General features: G+C 42.1%; 3 protein-coding genes across 6 annotated transcripts; 2 read left to right on the top strand and 1 right to left on the bottom strand.

The window, feature by feature from the left end:
- Positions 1 to 197: 197 nt before the first annotated feature.
- On the bottom strand, positions 198 to 19,244 carry Nadsyn (NAD synthetase). Of its 4 annotated transcripts, none has more exons than XM_071698692.1 (13): positions 15,865 to 19,244; positions 4,660 to 4,859; positions 4,192 to 4,447; positions 3,916 to 4,108; positions 3,466 to 3,706; positions 3,021 to 3,260; positions 2,768 to 2,883; positions 2,378 to 2,682; positions 2,089 to 2,297; positions 1,511 to 1,736; positions 1,248 to 1,424; positions 689 to 791; positions 198 to 444 (listed from the first exon to the last, which is right to left on the bottom strand). In XM_071698692.1, exons 2-13 carry the CDS (start codon positions 4,803 to 4,805, stop codon positions 416 to 418), a joined length of 2,241 nt encoding a protein of 746 aa, XP_071554793.1. In that variant the 5' UTR covers positions 4,806 to 4,859; positions 15,865 to 19,244; the 3' UTR covers positions 198 to 415. The 4 variants fall into 4 exon arrangements, with proteins under 4 accessions (XP_071554793.1, XP_071554797.1, XP_071554795.1 ...); XM_071698696.1 differs by lacking the exon at positions 15,865 to 19,244 and adding an exon at positions 9,979 to 10,908; XM_071698694.1 differs by lacking the exon at positions 15,865 to 19,244 and adding an exon at positions 7,719 to 8,159.
- On the top strand, positions 7,361 to 14,981 carry LOC139768484 (uncharacterized). Its single transcript, XM_071698701.1, is given in 14 exon segments — positions 7,361 to 7,444; positions 8,339 to 8,562; positions 8,855 to 9,007; positions 9,158 to 9,450; positions 9,727 to 10,057; positions 10,464 to 10,709; positions 10,906 to 11,238; positions 11,433 to 11,660; positions 12,122 to 12,213; positions 12,298 to 12,529; positions 12,661 to 12,772; positions 12,842 to 13,034; positions 13,327 to 13,545; positions 13,727 to 14,981. Coding segments are annotated over 14 exon segments (3,324 nt in total). The 5' UTR covers positions 7,361 to 7,371; the 3' UTR covers positions 14,322 to 14,981.
- On the top strand, positions 19,233 to 26,829 carry Cyp4g15 (Cytochrome P450 4g15). Its single transcript, XM_071698697.1, has 8 exons — positions 19,233 to 19,386; positions 19,942 to 20,175; positions 20,663 to 20,860; positions 24,190 to 24,442; positions 25,006 to 25,222; positions 25,297 to 25,485; positions 25,556 to 25,793; positions 26,039 to 26,829. Exons 2-8 carry the CDS (start codon positions 19,947 to 19,949, stop codon positions 26,401 to 26,403), a joined length of 1,689 nt encoding a protein of 562 aa, XP_071554798.1. The 5' UTR covers positions 19,233 to 19,386; positions 19,942 to 19,946; the 3' UTR covers positions 26,404 to 26,829.
- The last annotated feature ends 12 nt before the right edge of the window (positions 26,830 to 26,841 follow it).

Here is a 26,841-nt window from a genome sequence, read left to right on the forward strand (position 1 = left end):
AACAATTTTAGCTGTTTTTAAAAGCAAACTTTTTCAAGTAAAAACCTTGGATTAAAGACCGCGATTATCTCTATATCACGTAATTGCAATTGCATTTGCCTCAAACGTCAGATTTTGTTTTAATCCAGAACTTTCAAGGATTCTCAGATTGACTCTGGGAAGTATAGAGATATCGGGATAAGAATTTACATGTGAAAATCTTTCTATCATACTCTTTATTAATAGATTTACTTTTTCGCATATTTAAAAAATGTCACAAAATATCTTTCTCGCTGCTGTTCGCTCTCGCGGAGATTCCCTAAATATTAATACCAGAGGCGATCAAAGGGTCCACGACAATCGAAAGAGCGAAACGTCACATCCATTTATCGCAGCGCTGCAATGTCAAAATGATAAGAGAGTGCTACGGCTACGGTTAAACTACTACTCCAGGATGCGTTTTATCTGCAACAGAGAATGATGCCGGTGATGACTCCTCGATAAAAGCGGCGAGAAGCTCGATAACCGCGGTGGTATAGGTGCGCACGAAATTTCGAGGCCGGTCATTTTGACCTGACCTACGTGCAGCTCCGGGGGGAGTGGGTTTTTCGGTGGGTGCTTTCGCCGAATATTTTGATGATTTCATCGGCCGAAATGCGTTGTGCTCGACGTGCTTCGTTAATGCGCGCACTTTGTTTTGTTTACTCACTGCTGATCACGGAGCTGAACGGCATGTATCTGGGCTTGGCAGGCACTTTCGGAGCACCCTTACGCGGTCTGGACGGCTTCTCTTCGCTGCTGAGTCGTTTCACCTGAAAGGAATTCGACCGTCTTGAGTGTTAAATTAGAGAAAATCATTTCCCAAGGGTAGCAAGAGGTGTCGACGGTGTCGTTACACGTTAACGTTGTGTTTTCTATACTACTTGCCGTGTTATGTGCATATTAACTACTCGCTTGCTAACCCTCATGTCGAAACATTCGGAAATCTTTTAACATACTGTCTAATTCCGGCTGGCTCTCGTCGCTGACACGAATTGGATTCGACGAGAAAACCCCGTCGATAGGAAAATTCAGGCTCTACGAGCAATTCTGCGCACGACACGCAAAGTTCCACGATGCATGCAAGACTGCTTTCCATAACGCGTCGCATTTTCGCACGAGTCTTCTAATCGCGGCGTTACTTCGGTCACTCGGCGTTTCCTCTCGCATTCCGACGCTTTGGAACTCGAGGCGAGGTGAGCGTCGACTTTCTCCGGCATAATTCTCACCTGTTCATCGATCGCCGCGAACTGCCACTTCCACGAGTGGTTATACAGAAAAGGCCGGTGATCGAATCGATTGTCGTCGGGGCTGTATGACTCCGCGTGGCAGGACGGAGTCAATATCGTCATCTTGTGACGATTTATAGCGTAACATCTGTAGAAGTGCTTTACCTTATCGGCAATCTGAAATGAGAAGTTTTTTCTTTAAATTTACTCAAAAAGAAATTAAACGACTCGATTAGAATCTTGCACGAGGAGCGCACACTCACTTCTTTCGGGGTACAATGGTCCCACATGTGCACAAGTCTGCAGAACATTGTAAAAGGTCCGGCTTTATTCTGTTTCCTTAACCGTCCGAAAACTGACAATTCCTTGTAGGTCATACCCATGTCGACTTCATCCAACTGTGCAAGTTGTCCAGCTTGTAGCGGTTCCAATTCCGCGGTGGGTGGCGCCTCCAGGATGTTGTCCAAAGCGGATATTCCGTATTTGCGTCTAAAATTCAAATGCGGGGTATAACTTTTACCGTCTTGAGTTTTATGCACAAGTATTCGACATCGTAATATACAGAGCGATTCTTAATTATGTGAAAATAAAGTTATTAAATATTTTAAGATGTCATTTGAAATAAAATAATTGCAACATTCACATCAATTTAGGCTTCAATTTCTGAATTGTAATAAATCAATCTAAAGACAATCCTACAATATGCATTACAACGGAAGGCACCTTGAACATTTTCTTTAATTAAAACGTTCACGTGATATTCTTTTCTTGTTTTCGGCTCTGGATTCGAGTATTAGTATTAAGAATCGCTGTGTATACCATCATTCGTATACAAACGCACCTAAAGAACATGAGAAACTTTTTTAGATCATTCTTTGCTATGCCACCGATAGGATTGATGTCGGCGCTGCTGCAATCATATTTAGTGAGGTAACCGCGTAAGGCCTCGTCTACGTTACCGCTACCTAATACCAAGAGGCCACCCGGACGGCCTCTGACCCACAACATTAATTGAGCGAACAAGTAAGCGATCACCATTCGTAACCGAGCCTGAAAGCAAGGTCGTACGCATAGAGTCGTGTAATTTGATAATCAAGATATTAGTTCCGTCAGGATCAAAGAGCAATTACCTGTACATTTTGTAAGGCCAAGTTCTCTCTAGGCGAACCACCCTGCACTTTGAATCTCGGTGTCAGCTTAGTAACCTGTTGGAAGATGCCTAAAATCGCGGATATCGCGGTATCTATAACTATCCCATGATGATAGGACCCTATTTGACCGGCCAACTCGGCCGCTCGAGCCTTGGTCTCCGCCGACGAATTCTCCGTTCCCATATAACACGTGACCAAGATGGTGTTGCACAATTGCTTCGGATCTACCGGTATGTATTCGCAATCACCGACAATCTTCCTGATATCCGCCAAGACCTGTGTATCTGAATACGAATTACGAAATACAATTTCCGAAATTTGAAAGAGACTCCCGTAGTTAGGGAGGAGAAGAGCGTAGCCGAGCCTTACCCCCTCTACCAACCGATTCGACGATCATTTCGCACATCGAGTACACGATGCAAGCTGAAGATGCCGAGTCGACGCCACCGCTCAGTGGTAAGAAAAATCCACCTTGGCAAGATCGTCTAAAACGTAAACACGCAATATCGTTAAATAATGCAACAGGCACGATATATATACCAATATTTTACAACTAATTATACATTTAAGCAGCTCATTATGATGATAATAAGAAATAAGTATCTTGATCCTATTGGCACACCTCAGATAATCCCACAACCAGCAGGCGGGTGCCATCGCGATCTCTTCTTCCGCGGTGTGATACACGAGACTCGAGTGCCCGTCGTCGTCGCCGAACAAATCTTGGACTCCGTCGAGCGGTCGATCCGGTGGATTCGAGACGAGATTTTCTGGCGTGAGCGCGAAGTCGATTTTCACACGCGGATAACTAGGCGACGCAGCGGCCGCGTGCGAACGCGATCTGAGGCTGTTTCGGTAATTCCTGGAAAGGGATAATACAGCGTTGCGCTACGTTATTTTCTGTTTTATATTATTTCCTAGATAGATGTGTGGAATCCGAGTTCCAATTATCTCGAAATAAATTGCATTAACACCCGGTGCTCGATGCTCAATACTGCTTGGTAGAGTTCTCAAGCATTGACACCACTAAAAGCGGTAAAAGTCAGAATCCACATCAAACCCTTTACCTTATATCCTCGAGATCGAATGTGGCGACGGTCACTTCCACGTCCTCGAGAGCGAATTGCCGTCCGCGATTTAATATATTGCCATTGAGCGTGATGCTGGAACCACCGTTGAAATACAGCCTGCCGCCGTCGCATCCGCGCAAATTACTAAACATATAGCAACCTCCAGCCTTGAACATAGCCGACTTGACGAGATCCACGTTGATATAGGCCTTGCGAAGCTCGAAGTACGAACCGCTTCCTTTCAGAGAAAAGCGATGAAGAAAAAATAGAAAAGCAATTTTAAAGTGAACGTACAATCTCATCTTTTGATCTCTTATATCCTTTGACAACTGTCTTAGTTTTAGAGGAATAAAAAAGTAGGAAGTAAACGGAAGACGGAAGAAGACGGAGAAGAAATCTACGTCAGTTGTAAAAATTGTCAAATGCATCCTGTAATAATTAGATTACCGTTTGCAATAATTTCTACGCCGTCCAATGACATCGGAATATGATTGCTGGATGGGTGCCAAAGTTCCTCACATATTTCGAAACCCACGCACGTGTCCCTCGTCGCGATAACCGCGTCACCGAATGGCACTACAGTCTGACCGGTGATTTGCGAAATCATTCGCGGCAGGAAATAATCTTCGACCGTACGTTCCTAATACAAAAAGACAACACGGATTATCGCGCATCCAGGCCAAACATTTTAAACGATCGCAGTGTTATCCTGCATTTCGTTACTTTTGTCCAAGGGGAGAACCATCTGGTTTCTCGATAGTTGCCGTTTTCACAGAGCCGCATTTTCGGCCTGATCAGCAAAATCCGTCGATTCAAAAAGGCTATCCTGCAATTGTACGTCACGTTCTTGTGCATCACCGGCATGCCCACGTCTATCAGTATATCGTCGCAAACGCTGGACTTCAGAATGGTCGCTAAAACTTCCCAGCTATGGAGCAACGTGTCTGATTCGTAGAAGTGGTCTTCGCAGCTGTAACCGCTGTTGGACGGACAGGATGCAACAAAAAACGTACCAAATAGTAAAAATAATGAAAGCAAAATTGCAATTTTATAAATTATAATATCATAATTGTACGAATAAAAAGATTTCGTGTAATCTCATTATAGAAAATATATTCCTCCAAATAAGCTGGCTAATAACATTTTGTTAACACTTTTACAAATAAATAAGATCCGTTTCGATCTAATTACCAGATTTCTAGCTCGGGACCGCTCCTGTAAGTGGCACCGGCGTCCTTCGCCTCTTGTATACTCTGTAAAATTCTCCTGGTATTCCCATCGAAGTCCATTGCCCATTGATTCAACGTACAAACGGCGACGGTTACCGTACGTCCCATGTTGAATAATGTTCCAAACGGTTATTCTTAAACAAGACTTGCGAATGCTCCTATCTGGAATAAATAAACATATGTCACTATCGACTTAATACACGCCGGGAGATTAGAGTTAATATCGCGGGACAATTATACAAGTGTTATAGAATTACGATTGTGCAAAATTGCTTTTTCAATTAACAGTTTCGATATCAAAAAATAGTAACGTAACAATCGAAGATTAAACTCCAATAGTATAAATATTATATTAATATTTATAAAACTCTTAAAAAAATATAAATACTTATAAAGCGTTTAAAACATTCACTGATACCAAATATTATTCACGTGAGAGAAAGAACGTCTGTCGAACGAAAGGTGCAAAGAACTGGAACGCGAGAAAAGTCTGACAATTCAATCTGAGAATCGTACTGATGCCTCGAGACGCTCGTTTCGTATGCAATTTATGGCACCATCATTATCCTGACTGTTAAAAGTCGACGGTCGCGTGTGCGTTCGATGGAACTTCTGGCGGCAGCTTGCCAGCTTATCAATTGGAATCCCATCGATCGGTCCCGAGATATAAACTGAAAACGTTCCGTTCTCTTCAGTCCGACGCGCGTTGATTGATCAATAATCCGGAAAACCCGGCACGGCCAGGTAGGCACTGTCTTACGTAGCAACCCTTACAGATCGTTATCTACCGCGATCTCTCTTCGCATATCTATCTTTGGGAAATTACTCCCAGCCTTATTAAAATTTAATAATGACGCAGGATGTAAAAGTTTCACGTAAACGTAATAAAAAGATAATCGTCTGGATAAAAGAAAAAAATAAAAGGAAAAAGAAAGATCTAAACTCTAAACCAAAAGAAAATGCAAAAAGATGTAAACGTACATGAGAGTCGGAAATTTTACATATTTACGATTAAATCGCGATTTACTATGTCGCTATAAATAACATTTCTAATTAACCGAATAACGAAATGGCTTTCCAAATATATCATTCATTAATCTTTCGTTGATAGAACTCTTATATTGAGAAATGCTCTTTCCATGCAAAATACTCATCGCCTATTTCGCGCAACAAGCTAAACTTTAAATTAATATATAACACGTCGACGGGCAATTAACACGTTGACTGAGCTTTGTACGTTTTTACCGTGTACAGTAGAGTAGAGGTTTTATTATCACAAGGGTATAATAATAAAATATTGCATAATATATGATTAAGATTATATCGTCATGGACAGCATACGTTTTACTTTACTTTATTATCTAGCTATTTATGTCATTCAAAATTTTATATTACATGGCATTTATCTTTCGATAGCGCCAGTCACCAGTGACCACCATAGCGTCACTGAAAAATCAAGCGCGCCGATCGGATGACCACCAGTGTATTAAAATGAGCATAATTCTGCTCAAAAAGTATCACCCACGAAAGAAAACTCGGATCAACAATGCTGCTTCTCTCCCCTTCTTCTCAGATTAATTCGCTCTTGATCATTTCCCCCGATCGTATCTATTATCGCGCTTTAAACGGAGCTCTCGCCGCCGGTTTCCGATCAACGAGCTCTCCACGAGCGTCGCTTACCTCAGAAACGTCGATAGAATGAGTCGAGTTACCGACGAGATATTATATCGATGAGCCGCGCCGGCGGCCTTCTGAAACGAGGAGCGGTTAACGAACGATCGTTCCGAGGATAGCTCCGCCCACGATTCGCGACGGTTGTCAGGCAATCATCCAGGGAACGTTTTGCTGAATGTCTTCAGCAATGGGCCAGGTTCCTTTCCGCGTTCGCCAGGTCGAATCTACCCCTGAGTCTGGCGGAGCTCTTAGTATAACTTGCACCCTCTCGTCGGCACCTCGGTGAACCGCTCGTCTATTCGTCCTCGACACCCCCCGATTTATTCACTTACTTGTATTATTTGTACGAGTCTTCGATCGATCAGTGAGAGTTGATGTATTAGGAAAAAATTAAAAAAAGAAATACCGTGACGTTTCGTCGTTAAAGCTCTAAAGCAATCGTATTTCGTTCAAGGTCTGTTTTCTGATCAATTTCAATTACATATAATCACTGCCATTTGAAATCGTAATTTACAAAGTACGCTTTGATAGAGCAGCTAATAAGTATACGTATAAGCAGATGTATTTCCCTCTGACAAATGGACAAGTCCTCTTCGCACTATTGCACTGATAAGAGCGTTGAATAAATAAAGCGTCACGTAGATTTGCGTTTCGATAAGGCAAATAGCATCTCAAGCTGTCCTAATTAACTGCGATTAACTGTGAGAGAAAAGGATCTGGGATCATTTAAAGCGCGCTGGGGATTTAAAATCGTCCGACACGGTCTGTTGCGAAAAGTGATTTGGATTCTTGACATGTGGATCGCGAGAACGTGAACGTGGACGCGGGGATGAAGAATCCGATTGTCAAGTATCTCCTCGGGGAGGAAGTGCCGACGAGGGAGGACTACACGGATTGGCACGAGAATGCTAAGGGCGGGAGGTCGTCGCCGACGCTCGCCGTCGACGCTGACGATCGCGACGAGCAGGACGAGGACGAGAACGACGAGAGATAACGAAAGATGATGAAGCCGGTGTCGAGCAGCAGAGTGAGAGAGCTCCAGGCTATGCTGTTTCCGGTTCAACCTATCCCAGGTGAACTCTAACAGTACGAGGATAATTAGCGGACGGTACAGAACCAACGGCAAAATCAGCATCGTTGCTTATCCGACAAACACATTGATTCTCTATAATAAATGAATTTTAATAGATAAATAAATAGCGCGACCGCACACACACATACACAAAAACGCACCTACACAATACTACATGTATAACACAGATTAAGTGATATAAAATTTTTACGTGTTCAATTATCGGGAAGAAATTTATGTCTAATAATAATTTTTGTAAATTTTACACACTTTACCTTTATAATTTTGATGCACGCACTGATTGTTCGTTCGGCTTGGAAACGCAATTTTTATAAATTATAATATTGCTTATTAAATTGATTCTAAAATGAAGAAGGAAGCGTGATACGTTCGTAACAATACATAATCCAAGTGTCGGCGAGGTCGCGAACCTACGGACATTGTACTCGACCATCGATTTCCTACCGTGTGCAACATACGATCGCGTTTAATTCTCTCGAAACTTAATGCCAATTTGCGAAACCTGTCATTATGACGCGCAACTGTCTCGCGGATAATTTAGTTTGCAGATCAGCATGATCGTCTACAATATTTGTTCGGTTATAAAAAAAAACTCACTTGTATTTCTCATTAACGTTTTACGCACATAATCAAGACAATCAAGAAGCCACTCGGAATATTCCGTGCGGTAGGAAACTTTCGAATTGTTTTCGCAAACATCGATTTCGATTAATTTAACTGATTTAACAAACACAATTTGGAATATTGCCGCGAATTTCCTTTTCTCATTAACAAATGAAGCGAGATAAAGGAAAAATTATATATTTAAAACAAACATGTAACTTTGTTTCGACAGTAATAACGAGAATAAGTTTTTTCTTTTTTAACGACGCAGGTAGCATGCTCTCTGATCTAACACCGCAGGACTTGCAAGTGTCTCAACTGGAACGTTACGAGAGCTCGGCTCTGAGACGATACGCGGAATCGGCATTGTTCGCGATACCTTTGGGTCTTTCTAGGCATCGGTACTCGAAGGAGGCCCTTCGTGCGGTACTCGACGCGCGCTGTATCGTCGATGGAAGCATCCAGGAAGCGGCCAGGTGGCCGACCGAGTGCCAGGTGAAAATTAACGCACCTGCACGTTTTACGTTTTACGTTTTACTTCTTCCGTAACTTTATCTCGAGATCGTAAGCAACCTTTCTCTCTCGAAGACAAATTGCCGCATATCCCGTATGATTCACCGTATATAATGTTAATTGCTCTCACACGAATTACGATTTTGATAGGAAATGCTTTAAAGTTTGTTACGGAGATATATTATAAAGTCATTAATTTATTTTACACCGTTATTATGCTAAGCTACACTGGCACCCTGTAATTATATAATTAATCGAGATAACGATCTCTCAGGTGATCCCAGAAAGAGTTCGTCACATAGAGTACAACCCTACCACGCCGGAAGCCTTCTACGTTTCATCCGGAAAGGAACCGAGACCCAAGCCGATCGGCGACGAGCTTGGAACGGTGATATTTCGTTACTGTCCAACTAACGTCACTAATTACGTAAGTCCCGATATAATCTAATTCTTTCTTACAAAGCAACGTATATTTGATCGATTCAAGTTCGTTCGAGTTAAAGCGCGAAACCAATTGAAAAAAATCCTCTGTTTGCGAATCTGGACTTTTAAAGACGGGGGTTTGTTATCTCTGCAGTTTAGCCGATCTTGCGTGGGCGGGAGCACGGCGTTCCCGTCGGATTTCCCTGGGGAATCGACCGCGTGCGCCAACGGGAACGACATCTTCTTCGTCGCCGAAATGCCCCGGCCGAAGGACGACAGCACGGATTTGCGGTTTGAGTCGCGGTTCGAGTCCGGGAACCTCGGCAAAGTGGTGAAAATAACCGATACGTATTACCAGCTCTATCTGAGAAGGGATCTCTACACGCAGAGGCATACGCAGTGGTACTACTTCAAAGTATCCAATACGAGAAGCAGAATCACATACAGGTACGAGCGAACGACCGATCGACAGAGAAACCAATCAATTGCATTTTCCAGGAAATCAGAAAATTAAAACAATCAATTTAATTCAGATTTAAGAATATATACAATACAATTCAGATATTGGTATGATATAAGTTCGTATATTTATTAGCTCTTTTGCTTCAGACTTTTTAATCGCGCGGAGCTTTCAATTTTCTTAATTATGAGAATTAAAAAACAGTGATATAAATCGCTTATATAATAATTCACTCTCTGAAAAATATATTGTTACGATTGCAGGTTTTCAATCGTAAATATGTGCAAAGAGGAGAGCCTTTACAACGAAGGGCTCAAGCCTCTTCTTTACTCCACCGAAGACGCTCGAACTCGATCCGTAGGATGGAGAAGATGCGGCGACAACATCACGTATTACCGAAACAACGACTCATCGTAAGAAAATTCCTTATTCCAACGATAATCTCGCGATGTGGTAAAAAAAATAGCACGGAATAATTACAGAAGCGACGAGGAGAAAGAAAAACACACGCTCACGTTCAATATCTCGTTCCCTCACGATCGTGACATCGTTTATTTGGCGCACTGCTACCCGTACACCTACACCGATCTCCAGGTAAAACGATCACGGTATTGAAAATTCGCTTATGCACCCCCGCAATCTTATAAAAAATATTATATTTGACTAAGTAACTGAAAGTAACGCTGGTATTTCACTATTTTCGTCAATTCTCGTTTCGCTCAAGAAAGCAACGTGAGTAAATTAGAATTGCTTTTAGTAATTATTGCGCGGAACGTTCTCACAAATGCCACTAGACCACACTGCCCCCCACGGTATCGTGATGGAACAAAGTGGTATTTGTTTCACGTTCCGTTCGCTCCTATCGCGATTACAATCGCGAATACCATCATCGCGAACGATTCCCAGTCTCGGCGATTGTATTTATTACGTATTCCGTCAGTAGATTAAATCTCGGTCTACCTCTCCCGGGTCTCTAATTGCCCGCATAAACATGCCACAGGAGTATCTCGGCAAAATCGTGGCCGACCCGGCGAAAACGAGATTCGCCAAGCTGCGTCTGCTGTGCCGCAGCTTGGCCGGAAACGGCGTGTATTACCTGACGATCACCGCGCCGACCCACGACGAGGAGGTGCGCAGGAAGCGGGGCGTCGTTATCACGGCCCGGGTGCATCCCGGCGAGACGCCGTCGAGCTGGACGATGAAGGGCATCATCGACTTCCTCACCGGCGACACGAACCGAGCCAGAGTAAGACGTGATTTCGCAATTCTAGATGAGTATCGGTCCGAAACGGCTCGAGATCCAAGATAGAGATATCAACCACGCGGGCGCGATTTAACAGACGATTAAAATATCGCTGTTGAACGAAACTCGCTTGATGTCGGAGAGATTCACGCCGTGAAGCTTAACGATTGACCTAAGGTCGCGCGCGATCTCATCGTAGGAACTCAGAGAGAGATTCGTCTTCAAGTTGGTGCCGATGCTAAATCCGGACGGCGTCATAGTGGGCAACAATCGGTGCTCCCTGTCCGGGAAGGATCTGAACCGGCAGTACAGGACCGTGATGCGGGAGAGCTATCCGTCCGTCTGGCATACGAAGCTAATGATACGGAGGCTCCTCGAGGAATGCGGGGTGGCGATATACTGCGATCTCCACGCTCACTCGAGGAAGCACAATATATTCGCCTACGGTTGCGAGAGCAAGAGGACCGGATGCAGCGGGAGGCTGTCGGAGCAGGTGTTTCCGCTGATGCTTCACAAAAACGCAGCGGATAAGGTAACGTAAACGCACGTATATCGAGATATCGGAAATCGTGCTATTTAATCCCTTAATTTGAATTCTTTCAAGTTAAAGTGAAATCAATAGGTCTCGCGGAACTTTTTGTTCGATTATAATGATCTTTCTTTTAATTACCGCTATTTATTGTCGAATTACATTGGCAATTCCGTTTTCTGATTCTGTGGTTCCAGTTCTCCTTCGAGAATTGTAAATTCCACGTCGAGAAGGGGAAAGAAGGTACGGGCAGAGTGGTTGTATGGTCGATGGGCGTGCAAAACAGTTACACCATGGAGGCTTCTATGGGCGGCACCAAAATCGGCTCTAGATGCGGAACGCATTTTTCCATTCAGGACTACGAGCAGATCGGCAGGGCATTCTGCGAGACCCTGCTCGATTTTTACGATCAAGATCCCATGAAGGTAACACTGTCAGTTTAATATTTCGATCACATTTCGAAAAAAGAAACGATAGCATTATTCGAATTTTATTTCTTGCTTTATTCGCCTTATCCTTATTCAAACAACGAGAGCAACGAGAATCAAATAAAGAATCGTAAAGTCATTCGTATTCGAGTAATTTCTAAAAAAAAAAAAAAAAAATGTAGGCATCGTACACATACGATATAAAAATCAAAAATCAAAATCTATTTACGAATCTATTCGATTTTTACGCATACATTTTCTCGGATGGATTATATCATGGTAAGTACTACCAAATTAGTCCAATAAATCTCATCGGCCTGCTGTGACTTTAGAGACACTTAAAAATTATAAAAAATTTATATTACGCAGGCTCTTAAAAATTATATCGTCCAAAGATTTTAATTTGCTAATTCTACTTTATCAGGACGAACCGCAATGATACAAACGTGGCCCAACAGGAAAGACTCCGAAATAAGATTATTGTCAGATTGACGAAGGAAGGGTCCAGTGCTGAGGAGCCTACCAATATCGATTTGACTGACTATTCAAGGTACATTCCTTCTAATAATTCCTATTTCATCTGTCCTATGTTGATCTCTCCAAGCAGTTTATATGAGTTATCGAATTTTTCTAGCAACGAGGGAGACATCTCACAGGAGAGTTTCTCGTCGGAAGAGGAAAGAGCCGAGTACACGGATACTGCGTGGTCCAGCGAGGGCGGAGAGTTCCTGGCGGGTCGTCGCCGGTATCTTTGCGTGCCACCACCGTCGCCGACCTTCGTTCCACCGAGGAGCGTTGGTCTTTACAGAAGGAGAGCACGAAGAGACGTCGCGGGAAGAATTTACTTGGAGCGTAGGAGAAATCTGGTACCTACGACGATTATCCCGAAGTTTAAGTTCGCAAAGTCCGAAGATTATATACTTTTTCTCGAAAAACGGATCCGATTCTCATGGAAATAACAATATTCTTTAAATCGTGGATATTATATTGTCGACAGACACGACGGGCAGTGATGGACTTGCCGACCACGGATCCAGGTAGCGATTTGTGCGATCTGACCGATTCGGCTGATGAGAGTTTCGTCAGAAGCGAGGGAAGAGAATATGACGGTACATCCAACAATATTGAAATAAATATCTATATCGGCATATATCATATCGTGCATGCGTGTCTCGCAGTTGCCTGGAGAAGCACGCAAGAATATCGCGAAGAGATAATCGAGCTTTCCGAGAGGGAGACGACCGAGAAAGAGGAACGACGGGAGGAGACGCTGATCTTACCGGAAATCGTGAGACCTCGTAGCGTGTCTTTCGGGGAGTTACTACCGCGCAAGGATCACCGGAAGATTCGCCAACAGCCGCGATGTCTTCGGTACAATTATTCCTATTGTTCCTATTGTTGCAAGTTTTCCGTACATTTAAGTCGTGATGTCGTGATATCAAATTATGCGCGCATATTGTTCAAGTTATGTACAAATGTAAAAAGAAAAAAATTTTGGCGATATAGGTATACAAGGTAACAATCAGAAAATCGTTGAAAGTTTCTTCAGCTTCAACTTCCCGATTGTTATTCTAAATAATAATCGCGATTAATTGGAACGATAGCGTCCGTCATAAAGAATGCGTTTGCTCGTAAAATTACGCAGTCGATTCGTATTTGTCAGAACGCTGAGAAATCCGTCGCCGGTGTCGCCGACGAGCCGAGAGGTGAGAATCAAGCTAACGTCGTTGAGACGGCAGATTTGGACGGGCGTGTCGAGCACCGCCGCCGAGGGCAACGACGCGGAACGTCTCGTCGACGCATTCGCTAAGACGCCGTTGAGCTGGGGTGTCTCCAGACACGCTCTGATGCACTATCCCACGGACGGCGAGGTCACGCTAAAGTGAGTCGATATACTCGACTTATCGCGCACACGGCGTCCGTAAATTATGCGCGTTGCATGTTTCGTTGCAATTAGACATACGTCGGAATTATTTTTTGTTTGTCGCATCGCGTGCATCGATTCTCTTCGGAATCCTAGGGAAAAAAAAAAACACATGAAAACATGCGCATCGTCTTTTCAGGCCGCAATCCAAGAAAACGCAGTCGCTCGCCGAGGACACGGACAAGGACGACGCGAGGAAGGCACGGAAGAAGTCGCGGCGGAATGGGTCTCAATTGAAGGCAGCCGCGCGAACGGACGGACAGAAGTCGTCCAGGAGGAAGAACGCGAGGCTCGACTGGCAACGGGCGGTGAATCTAAATTCCCGGGGCAACGACGCGAGAATCGCGAGAACCTCCTCCCTCCTGACGATCGAGGCGGACTCGTTGAAGCTACTGGCCGCGTCGACGACGTCCAAGCAATTGCAACGACCGCAGCGGAAGCTCGAGCCGCGCCGGAAGTTCCGCGGTGTCGGCGCGGTCGCGTCCATCGGGGCGAAGATGAGCGCCGCGAAGCCGACGAGGACGCGGACGTGCCGTCGCGACGCCTTCTGCGAGAGCACGACGTCAGACGACGCCTCGTCGGATTCGGGCAAGCCGAAGGTCGTGAAGAAGAAGCAAAAGAAGAAGAAGCAACAGCAGCCGCAGCAGCAGCCGCCGAAGAAATCGATGGCGAACAGAGGAGCGGAGCAAAGCAAGCGCGTCTGCAGCGCGAAGACTTCACGCAACAACGTTTGACGTTGACGATTATTTTTTCGAGTGAGCTGCGCGACGTATTATTATCCGTCACATTTGAAATCTCGAACAATTTGAGAAACCTCTTCTTAAACGGAAACGTTGAAAAACGAGTACTCTAAGTTAGGGACTGAAAATTAAGGGCCTTTCAGGAATTAAAGTTTAGAGATGGATAATAAAATCTCGGCTTGAATTGCAAAGCGAATAACAAGACTTTATTCGAACGATTTGTAACTTAAGAATTGCAGTAGCTACAGTGTGATTACAGAAACAATGGCTGTAATAACGCGAAGTTTTATTTATTGTTTAGGACACTTTAGGAGTTGCTTCGTAAGCCGTTGACATTTAGATAAGGATACGTGAGAAGAGAGTCTTCATCATCAAAATTATCAGTATATGGCAACAAGATAAAGAATTTATCGCTCCTTCTACGAAAATGGAGAGTAATAGCTCGCGATCTCTTTCGTCATCCTACATTCCAGAAATATCTAATGGAAATCTATGAAAACTGAAATAATGATCGTCTCGGCATCATTATTATTATTAAAAAATTGACTTCAAAAATTGCTCAAAGAAACCATGGATAATCTGCTGAGTCCACAATATCCCTAACATGTGGCGCAATTATAATATAATTTTCTAAAACTAGCGAGATGAAAGAAACAGCAGTTGTTAAACAGCATTGTGCTATACAATGATACAATTATAATATTATTAACATAAGCACTAGTATCTGATAAGATTTAAGAATAAGGAACGTAGTGTCAGATAAGTATGTAAATATTCAAATTATAATAATTCCATGGCTCGCTTCTGCCAACCAGAATTAATCGTAGCGACTTCGACCAAACTCAGACTAACTTAATCGGTTATTAACTCGAAAATTACTCAGAGCAAATTTCCAAATGTATAATTTGCTGTCTCTAATTTAATCTTTCACACATCGAAGGACAAGAAATTAATAATTTTATTTATATTAGCAAAATGGTGCAGGTATTGTCTGTGCCGCCGATCAAGTTAATCGCAGTGCAGAGCGACTTCGACTAAATTCCGGTTAACTTGATCGGCGCGGCGATTAATTCGACCGACGGTCGTCCTTAAGTCACTGTATCACTGCCCGTAGCTCAAGAAAAATATCAAACGAACAATGTTGAAAGAGTAAGCCGGCGAACTGGGATTTCAGCGGTTCCGCGCGCACCCGCGAAGTCGACTGACATGCGCTGGGAGAGTCGCGCCACGTGCTCGCGGGATTGACAGCGCGTGATCACCATGGCGACACGCGAGCGCGCGGTAAACAATTCACGGCCACCGCCGGCGCGCGGCCGATCACGTGGCCCCACTCCGTGGCGACGGAGCGCAACGGAGCGGGGTCAGAGCCCGGGCCCGGGCACCTGGTCGTTCATCATCTCGCGATCGGTATCGTCCGCGGGTGACCCCCTTTTCGTTACCGAGACGTCGGACGACGTTTTCACCGGGCGCGACGCGAGTCGCTCCGGGCGGTCCGTCGCGAAAGCGAGACAGGAAGGAACGGAAAGTTGAGAATTACCTATGCGATGATCCCGGACGTCCGTCAGAGAATCGGCGCGACGCGGTGCATACTCCTTTTCCCCCTTTCGATCACCGCTCCGCGAATCTAGCGCGAACGCGTGCAAAAAGTCGACTGGAGAAGATCGACACCCGCGCACTGATTTCCACCGTCTTCGCGACGCTTGTCGCTTTACGTGACTGATGACACTGACACTACCAGACACTACACACTACTGACAGAGATTGAGCGAGCAGCGAGCAGCTTCTGAATTCTGAACATCTGAGCTCACCGCATGGTCTCCATCTTGCTGCCATCTTGCGACGACAATTTGCCTTTGCGCTGTTGTTGGCGGGAGATTCGATTACTTATCGTAACCTGAAAGCACCGAGATACTACTGAAGTTCTGGGTTAATTTTCGTAACTAACGAAGGGGCCCGTAAGGCTCGAGGATAACTGAAAAGTGTAGACATTATTGTTTCGGCCATCGATACAAATATCCGAATAATTAGCTTATAATGCAATATTATATTTATAATTTTTATTGTACAGGCGCTTTGTGGATAAGCGTACATATTTATGACGCTGTTATTGCGGAATTACATTTTCTATTTTTATCTGTATGAATAATCGAACACAGATGACAACGATAAACGCAGATTTAAATTAAAAAATCGAATATTATCGTAGATGTACACGGAATATTCGGGATAGTAATAAGTTATAAAATTAATGTTATGTGATGGCGTAACTGATTGAATTTACGCAGTCACGCAACGTCCATAAATTTACATATTGTCATTCTTTTGTAGTACTTTGGTGGTGCTGACAATGAGACAAGTACAATATGCCATTTCTTTTTTAGCGCTCGGAGAGATTTTTTTCGAGAATTAAAGTTGTATAATCAACAGAAATGAATTGCTGATATTGCTATATATATATATATATATATATCTTATATGATGGAGCAATAGCCCATTTTAAGCTAACTTTAAACGACCTATAATTCGTGTTAGAATTCAAGTAAATTCTATTTACAATTTTATGCAATAATATGAAAAATATTTAAGGAATCGAGATATGTACACAAGGAAAATATATATTAAAGTACATCGAGACACGGGACATACACATTCAAGGGAGTTCTACATATTTCTAGCATTATCCAAAAATTCTTATTAAGCTTCAACTGTTAGATCCTATTGTTAGATTTTTAAGTCATATCGATAATGATAACTTTAAATATAGTAATCTTATGTGAGAAAAAATATGCGACATATACATATAAATTTCTAGAATAAAATAAATTATTATCATAATAAAAATATCAAGCTCACAATAATTTAATAATTATAAACGAATAAAATCATAAAATCAATATATAATTTTCTGGTTACCTCAATAAAATCTCTCCAATGGACAATGTGGCAATTACATCATACTGAGTATAGTAGCGTCAAAATCGACATTAAACTAAAGTGTTCATTAAAGCTAAGAAATTTCAAATATATGCGCATAAAAAATTCCACTTGCGATTTTCCATGTGTGTGTTTGTTACGAAAATCTACTGTAGGTAAAATGGACTAAATTCTGATTTAATTAATAAAGGTATATGCTGTTACGGAGAATAGAACAAAATTAACGAAATTTCGCGACCGGTGAACTACTGCGATTATATGTATATGTTGCAAAAAAATCGTGTGCACCTTGCACCTTGCACTTGTGTTTACAACATTCGTAAGCTCTGTTTTGATACTTATGCATTATGTATGTACAACTGGCAAAAATGTTAAATGAACGAAGCAAATTTCTCATCGGGTGACATGTTGGGTCATCGCCATGACCTGGGCATCCGTCGATTGTAACAAAAACCACGAAGTTCATGAATTAATACTCATTGAAGTATACGCATTTTTTTTCTGAAAATATATCTTGAACCGTTCGCAAGTTAATTATGAATTTATAAATTGTGCGATGGAGCATCGAAAGTAAATATGTATATGTGCGGAATTAATTTCTCTCTCTTCCTCTTTCTCTTTTCAGTCATTTTAGAGATAGATGTATCGAAAATATATTGTGATATAAACTTTCCGGTAATATATGTTAGTGTAATAGCGCGATAAATTAATTGAATAATAAACTAAATGAATATCACATTAAATATTATAATTAGATGTGAAGATTATATTTTAAGATATTATAACATGGTTAGATTCAAAGCATGTATAAAGTCCATTTCAGACGATTTAATTCGTGCCAAAAATTTAGGATAGAATTTTGATAATTTTACATATCATAAATAATATAAAAAATCACATCAAATCATGACTGTTAATGATAACAATAAAGTAAGTAGAAAATGTGCCGATATACGATCGAGCTAGACCTTTTGTATCTAATAATATCTTTTGCATGAATTTATGTACATGTTTTCGCTTAGCAAACTACGCCCCGCGTCAGTCTTGAAATGTAGTCTTAAATTGAAGCTAGAATAGTACAGTACCATAATTAAATTCATAGTCAATTTAACAACATAAAAATTAATATCTACGCATTTTTAAAACTACTACAAAAGATATATTGCAAAAAATGTACATAATAAATTCACGTCAGCCAGAGTTTGTTAAACAACTAGAATGCATGCATATAAAAATCATATATTGAAATATATGCACGCTTGAAATACACGATATATTTATAATTAAGAATTATATCTTGAAATCTGAAATCGGGAAATTGCAAAATATTAATTGCAGAGTCTTAAGTGGACGTGACATTTCGCTGGAATAATTGCCAATTCCTTATATAACATCTTAAAATACGTTTCATTATGATGCTTTTTCCTGATCATTTCCTGTAGGATAAGTACATTCTGGTGCACAAGAATTAGCGCGGTTTTGTTGTAAACGCGAGAAATACTTATGTGTATAAGAAGAGATCTTTCGCGAATTAAAATGGATATTAGAGAGAGAGATAGAGAGAGAGAGAATCTTGTTCTTCAAACGGAAAATTTACCCCAATAAAATCTTGATTGTTAAATCATTTGATAGCATTTTTAACGAACTTTAAACGAAACCGGTTGCTCTCATTTGCATTAAGAAAAATCGTCAAGTTGATTGGGAAACAAGACGATAAATTTCGACGAAAATGAGATTGAGTCGAAAAAATGCTTTACTTTTCGCTTTTTGATCGAATAAAGCATTTCTCGAGATGACAAAGCTATTTTTTTCATGCAAATTTTACTAGTCATTTTAATTAAACTATTCTATTCCATGCTTTGCGTCAGATGAACAAAGTCTGATTGTTAAGTAAACGTATTTTAATTGATTCTACAAGGTGACTTAGTGAAAAAAGCGCAAGAACAAAAGATTCATTTCTAGACGTCGATGGCGGTTTATTAGCATCGCAGTACACGGCGTCGATGGTGGTGGTTGAAAGCACCGCATATAAAGGATGACGGGGAGGCAAACAGATCAGTTCTATGTTGGTTCACTGAAGGGATTCGATCTATTCGACTCGTGTGTTCGTGACCAGCACATATAGGTGGGTGTTAAAAGGAAAAGGATTAAAAGAATAGGAGATAGTCCAGTTTTTGAAATGGCCGACCGTTGGATAAAGGAGACGCCTTATAAGATCCTATCTGGTTCTTCTCGTGCCTGTGATAATACAGTGGGACGCGATATCTCTTGGTTCACGGAGAGCATAGGATTTTAATGGCCTAATATAATAAATCCGTCTAATCAGACGTTACTTGTCGCAATTGCGGCGCAAGAAATAAAGGATCGTAATAAATTTTGGAATGATCCTCAAAATAACGCAGTTCTTGTTCAAACCACTTTCGTCGATTTCGTATCTCTATCCTACTACCCTAAGAATTTTTAAAACGCTCTCTCAAAAGAGTACAAAATTGATGGGGCTTGAATCGCCGATCGGAAAGATAATAAAATTTATATTCTGGTGGAATCTCCCAATTATTATTTTTAATCAATTATCCCGATCGCGTTTCTGATTTTTCCCCCTTCCCGCGGCATTTCACGCTCTAGCAGTCGCTAACGGGATAAACGGCGATTTGATCGAACGCTTCTTTTTTTTTTTTAGAAATCATGTCAACGGCCGAACCGGAAATGATAGCTGGGTCCGCTGCCGCTGCGGCAACCACCGGTACATCGGCGTCTATCGTTTTCTTGTCTCTCTTGGTACCGGCTTTGGTTCTGTATTACATCTACTTCAAGATTTCACGCCGCCATATGATCGAGCTGGCGGAAAAAATACCGGGTCCAGAAGGCCTGCCAGTGATCGGAAATACGCTGCTGCTCCTAGGAAGTTCGGACAGTAAGGCGATACTATAAAAACACAATGACGTTTTATACACGTGGGCAAATGCGTATAAAATCAATATCCTAATTCGGACATTTTTCCAACATCTCAGATTAATCAATCCTTTGATCTCAATATCCACATAAAATTAAAACAACTTTACATTTTTGCCGAGTAAATTTTTAAAATTATTTCTCATTCTTGCCATAATCGAAAATAAAAGAAATTCTTGTGAACAAATACCGTAGTTTAGATCGCGTTAACGGGTTACGAACATTCCAGTTCGCGTCAAGCGTCGTTCCAACGTTCGCTATAATTTTGAGATTGGATTCAATTAATTTGACAATTACGCTACATATCTTCTGCGTATCTTTCGTGTTACCTATTATGACTCTCGGGTTGGATAACAGAGTGGATTTTGCGCCGCGCGACTAGTTTACTACGCACATAATCACGTAACTTCTGACCAGGCCGATCACGCACCCCTATATCTCTGTTGCAGCCATGTTTCGTAACTTGTACAGAAAGTCTTTCGAGTACGATCAGATCATCAAGCTCTGGCTCGGGCCGAAGCTGCTGGTCTTCCTGATGGACCCGCGCGACGTTGAGATCATCCTGTCTAGCCATGTCTACATCGACAAGTCCACCGAATATCGTTTCTTCCAGCCTTGGCTCGGAAACGGTCTCCTCATCTCCACCGGTACGTATTAGCCATTCGCTATCAGTATCGAAGCTCGTCGCTCGTGAAATAAATTTCCGCCTATGCAAAAAGGATATTATAAAGATTGCTATCCTCGGGTTAGCAATCATCATTAAACTATCATTAAGCGCGCGATGCAATTAACCGAAAGTAAGTCATCGTTCAATTTCACCGTTGAGTGTATATTACACCTTCCGTAATTTTTCATTACGAGCGTTATATAATTTTGCAAAAAGAAGCCATAAATGTGCCATGTGTTATCTTCAACGCGAAAGTATTCTTGTGGTAATATTTTTGAATTGTCGTATCGTACGGACTGATACGCATATTCGATTTAATTAAATTCGAAATAATTTGATTCAAATATATTCTTTTGGAGTTGTAAAGAAGGGAGATACAATAGTGAAAAAGGTTACGCACAGTCAATTCAAAGTCATAAATGCAAATATCTATTGCTTCCTGAAAAACTGGCTTCTCATAACATACGACAGTATTCACAGACGGTTCTTATATTTCAGGCCGTCTTGAGTACAATCTTAAGATATCATAAACCAATCACGTAGGCTACGGTCAACGTGACGCTACAAATGCTTCGAAGCATTCCTCTTCTCTTTTCTTTCAATGAAGAAAGAAAGAGAAGAAGAACGCTCCAAAGCATTTATAGCGTCACGTTGACCGTAGCCAAAGCCCATCTTTTCTATTAGCATCTTAAGGCATAACTTAATCATAATCATAAAATGCTACAATTTTCTGTCGATCGATTAAATTATCAGGCCATTATTAATTAATTTGAATCTAATTAAATCGAATATGCGTATCACACAGTCCACGATATGATAAGAAAAACAGTTCCATAAGGCATATTTTTCCTTCTGTTTTGCGTTTGGAGTAATGTTACGTTTGGAAAACTATCTCCCAATTACTTAGTTCGAAAAATTTTGCATAATAATTTTGGAATATATCTATATACGTACATATGTATAAAATTGTATTAAAAAACGTATTATATATTATAAACGTAAGGTTACAGTTTTATGAAATTTAATGTAGCTCCATTTTAAGTGCTAATAATTTCCGCTATTCAAATTTAATTAATCTCAGGTATTCCCAGACTAAACTTAAATCATTCATTTACAATTTCATGGAATTTCAATCAAGCGTCTCTTTCCTCTTATTCGATCATCACTCTTCTTTTACTCGGGCTTGTCGGTCCTTCCGAGGGCCACCGATTTAGCCTAGTTTAAGTTTTAAGCACAGTGAAATTTATTGACAGCCGATGTTTCAGACAATTCAGACTATGGCATTCCACGGAAAGTCAAAGCAAGTTCTCTATCATCATGAGCGAACAAAAAACTAATACGAGATGCAGAACGCGCGCGCCGCCGGATGCAGCGCGGACTTTTATCGCCGACTTTCTCGATACCGCGAGAAAAAGTCCTTTTTTCTCATGGACGAAACTCTCTCGTCGAGGCGTAACAGCGCAGCGTGCACGTAACGACGCGTGCTATCGCCTCGGTTGATTCGCGAGCCTCGTCGCGAGTCGCGACATCCACGCCGGCAAAGGCGTCAGCGCACACCTCGTACCGGTCTTTTTCTTTTCCTCCTTCCTCTTCCCCTTTTTTCCTGCATTACTTCGCGCGAGTTTTACAGTAATGATTGGTTGTATAACGATCACATAATTCTGGCTGTTAACGCGCACGGCCTCGTAACGGGCCTACGGTCCCCTCGACTGCCTAGATCACGCGCGCGATCGAGTTTCGCAATTGTGAAATGAGAGAGTGAAATTAGAATGCGAATCAACTAAACCAACTAAACCAACGAGCAAGGATCGATCGAATTGAAGGATCAAACAAAGAAACTTCCTTTCTCACGTCGCGAAATAATATCTCTATCATAAATAATTTAAGAAAGAAAGACACGCGATGAATATAAGACGTTCTTTAAATTTGACAATTAGAAAACTGGTATTCAATTTACAATTTTAAAAATTGGTATATTGTCAAAATTCTGACAAACTAATTTGTCCAGCATGCATGAAATTGCAGACGACACATTCAAAGGAAAAACGAATCATAATCAAGATTTTAAGAGCGATAGGTCCAGAATCCAGATCCGTTCCACGGTGAACTTTTACGTAACAGTAAAACGAACGCGATAGTGACACGATATTATGGGATTCCGATGTAACACGTGAAAAAAAGCGAGTAAACACGACTTGCCGGTTAGCTTTCTGGCTTTCTTGCCTCATTTAATGTCTAAACTAGGGAGATTGAGCGCCCAACCGGGTGACTTAACCGGTTCTTTCTTAAGAACTTAAGGGAATTGATATTTCGCAAAGTTGGAAAAGTTAGATTTGAATCAGTTTTCCCGGAGAAACGGAGGAGGAAGGCTCGGTCAAAAGGGTTGCGACGCAACCCCCTCGATGGTGAACATCGAGGAGGAGCAGAGACGTCAGAGGATCGACGCCTATGCGCGCGACGTGTGTCGCACGAGACACAAAACGCACTTGCATCTAAGGAGAGCGGAGAAAAGAGCGGCAGTCAGGGAGAGTGAAATGCAATCAGTCCGAGAGTAAAATCGACGGGACATAGAACAGGAAGGAAATTTGCACGCGTCAGTGCTTTCTCTCCCCGTTCTCTCTCCGTTCTCCGTCCTCGCGCGTGCAACGTGCGCGCATCGCGCTCTTTCCGTGGATCTCGTTACACAATTACGACCATCTCCGTCTCTCCCTCTCGCGCGCGTTTGCAACGACTCTTATCTGACTCTTTCGCTTACTCCCCGGCTCCTCCACTCATTCTTCTTCCTACTTCCGCGTGTTCGATAGAAAGTTCACAGGACACCGAATACAACGGGGGTGGGAGGAGGAAATTTACATAAAATTTACACTTAAATACATCTCCGTGAAATTTTTTCCTTCCTTTGCTTCGAATTTTCTTCTATTGCGTTCTGTCATCCATCCAACGGTTTTTGTATATTTTTCGGCACAGTAGAATTTTTTCACTATCATATAACTGATATAAAAAGTCGCGCGTAATATAATTAAAAATAAAAATTATTAATTGGAAAATTATTAGCACACTTTTTACTTTATATTATTATACTCAGCTATTTACATCACGCAAGATTCTATTAGATTGCATTATCTTTTAAAATCGTTTAAAAGAAGTTCGATAGCTCCGATTGCGAGCGACGGTCGACGTATTAACAACGCAATCAGATCTGTTCCACGATTATGACAATTGAACAGAATAAATAATGAACAGACTCGCGACAAGTTGGGAATCCCATTTGGCCCAAAAACCAGATCGGTAATAAATTACTCGTTGCAGGTCCGAAATGGCGAGCCCATCGCAAATTGATCGCGCCGACGTTCCACTTAAATGTACTCAAGAGCTTTATTGACCTCTTTAACGCCAACTCACGTGCGGTGGTGGAACGGATGCGTAAGGAGGGCGACAAGGAATTCGACTGTCACGACTACATGTCCGAGTGCACCGTCGAGATCCTCCTCGAAACCGCCATGGGGGTCTCCAAGTCCACGCAGGACCGAAGTGGCTTCGAATACGCCATGGCCGTTATGAAGCAAGTATCCAGAATCCAATTTGGGAACCAAGACTGAAAAAGAAATATCAAGAATTATCTTGCGCACAGTTCATCTTCAACCGCACAGAAAAAAAGAATTTTCTTGATTTAAAAATATCTTTAATTTCAACGTGGAAATCTTGATATAAAATTATATTGCGTTAAACGAAGAAAACTTGCTCGAATGAAGTATTTTATATAGTTCAACCAAGGAAAAAAAAGTTAAAATTCTTATAAGAAGATTATAGATTGTTGCATATATGCAAGTATATAAGTTTTGATTTGACACTTCTTTTTTTCTATGCGGTACTAAGGTTTAACCGGAAATCGGTTTTATAATCATAGATTCTCTACTCGACATGTTCGCGGATCCGGCTTTTTTTTAGCAAAAAAATATCTTGGATTCATAGATCTTGGGATCTTTCTCGTTAGATTTGTAAAAGATAACAATACCGACGAATTTTCGTGCAGCAAAATTTTTACGTAATATATTCCTTGGGATATTCAAATATTTTCATATTGGAACATATGAGATACATCGTTATTGTCTAATCGTCTCCTAGGATGTGCGACATTCTCCATCTGCGTCACACGAAGGTTTGGCTCAGGCCGGACTGGCTGTTCAATCTCACAAAATACGGGAAAGATCAGATCCGTTTATTGGAGATCATCCATGGGCTCACGAAGAAGGTCATTGCGCGCAAGAAGCAGGAGTTCAAGAGTGGCAAGCGCAATATTATCGAGGACTCCGTGCAAAATGGCAACGTCAAGACCGCTAAAGTAATTTTCAGAATCTTTAAAAAGCCGCATCGAACGATGGACCGTCATTATCACGTATAATATATTGTCTTTAGGTTACCTCTGTGGAGGGACTTTCCTTCGGGCAGGCAGCCGGCCTGAAAGACGATCTCGACGTGGATGACAATGACGTTGGCGAGAAGAAGAGGCAAGCTTTCCTCGATCTGTTGATGGAGGCCGGTCAGAACGGTTCTATCCTGACGGACGAGGAGGTCAAGGAACAGGTCGACACTATCATGTTCGAGGTGAGTATCGCGAATGCGATCGGAAGATTGATTCTCGATAAGCCGTCCATTCCGTCATTCGTTTTCACAGGGACACGACACGACCGCGGCTGCATCCAGCTTCTTCCTGTCGATGATGGGCTGCCATCCGGACATTCAGGAGAAGGTCATCCAAGAAGTCGACGACATCTTTGGCGATAGCGACAGACCTGCAACTTTCCAAGACACCCTTGAGATGAAGTACCTAGAGCGATGCCTCATGGAGACTCTTCGCATGTACCCACCTGTGCCTGTCATCGCGCGTACGATCAATACCGACTTGAAGCTCGGTGAGTTCTCCAAGCCGAGATATCCGCACATAACTAATTTGCCTTACGCGCAAATCGTACGTCAATCATACGAATGTCACGCGACTCCGAGATACCTAATTTATTAGTGAAGCGTTTATTAACTTCTTGATCGAGCAGATTTACAGACAGTACTTAAATATTATAGTATAATTTAATACGACGTATAAACGTCACGATATACGAAAACTTGTTCTAGTCGTAAAGATTTACGATTGCCGTTTCAGCGTCGGGAGACTATACGATCCCAGCTGGAACTACGGTGGTAGTGACGACCTTCAAGATGCACCGGCAGCCACACATCTATCCGAATCCAGAGGTCTTCAATCCTGACAATTTCCTGCCGGAGAAGACCGCCAATCGTCACTACTACGCTTTCGTGCCGTTCTCCGCCGGGCCGCGTTCCTGCGTGGGCCGCAAATACGCCATGCTCAAGCTGAAGATTATCCTGTCCACGATCATGAGGAACTTCCGTGTCAAATCGGACATCAAGGAGTCCGATTTCAGACTCCAGGCCGACATCATCCTCAAGCGGGCGGAGGGCTTCAAGATCAGGCTGGAACCGAGGAACCGGGCGGCCGCCACCGCCTAAAGCGGCGTCCCTCCTCCATCCAGAACATAAAACTCATGACAATGACTTTATTCATCACTTAAAAGTTGGATGAATAAAGTCATACTAATGTGTCATGATGATTTTATTCATTATTGCTTAAAAGTTGGACCTGGACATATCCAGATAACATCGCGATGTCATTATGAGTTTCATGTTCTACTTAGGCGTTTACGTGTAGTTGAGTAGAGGAGCACGAGGGCGAAGAAACGAGCCGCGAATTTCCGAGTCCCGTCGATGGCTAACGGTGGAGAATTTCTCGATTAATCGCAACTCGTGCGCGAAACAAACGCTATTAGCTATATGTACATGTTGTATATTACTGCTCGTTGTATGACGCATATCGCTTATGTTGATATTTATCTCTTGCAATAAATGCGGCATTTTCTACGCCGCGAAATTTGAGAACCGAACTATTCC

The sequence above is a fragment of the Temnothorax nylanderi genome, unplaced genomic scaffold (assembly GCF_030848795.1).
Source record: "Temnothorax nylanderi isolate EJ_2023f unplaced genomic scaffold, tnyl_v1.0 TNYL_tig0016_pilon, whole genome shotgun sequence".
In the NCBI taxonomy this organism is placed as follows: domain Eukaryota; kingdom Metazoa; phylum Arthropoda; class Insecta; order Hymenoptera; family Formicidae; genus Temnothorax; species Temnothorax nylanderi.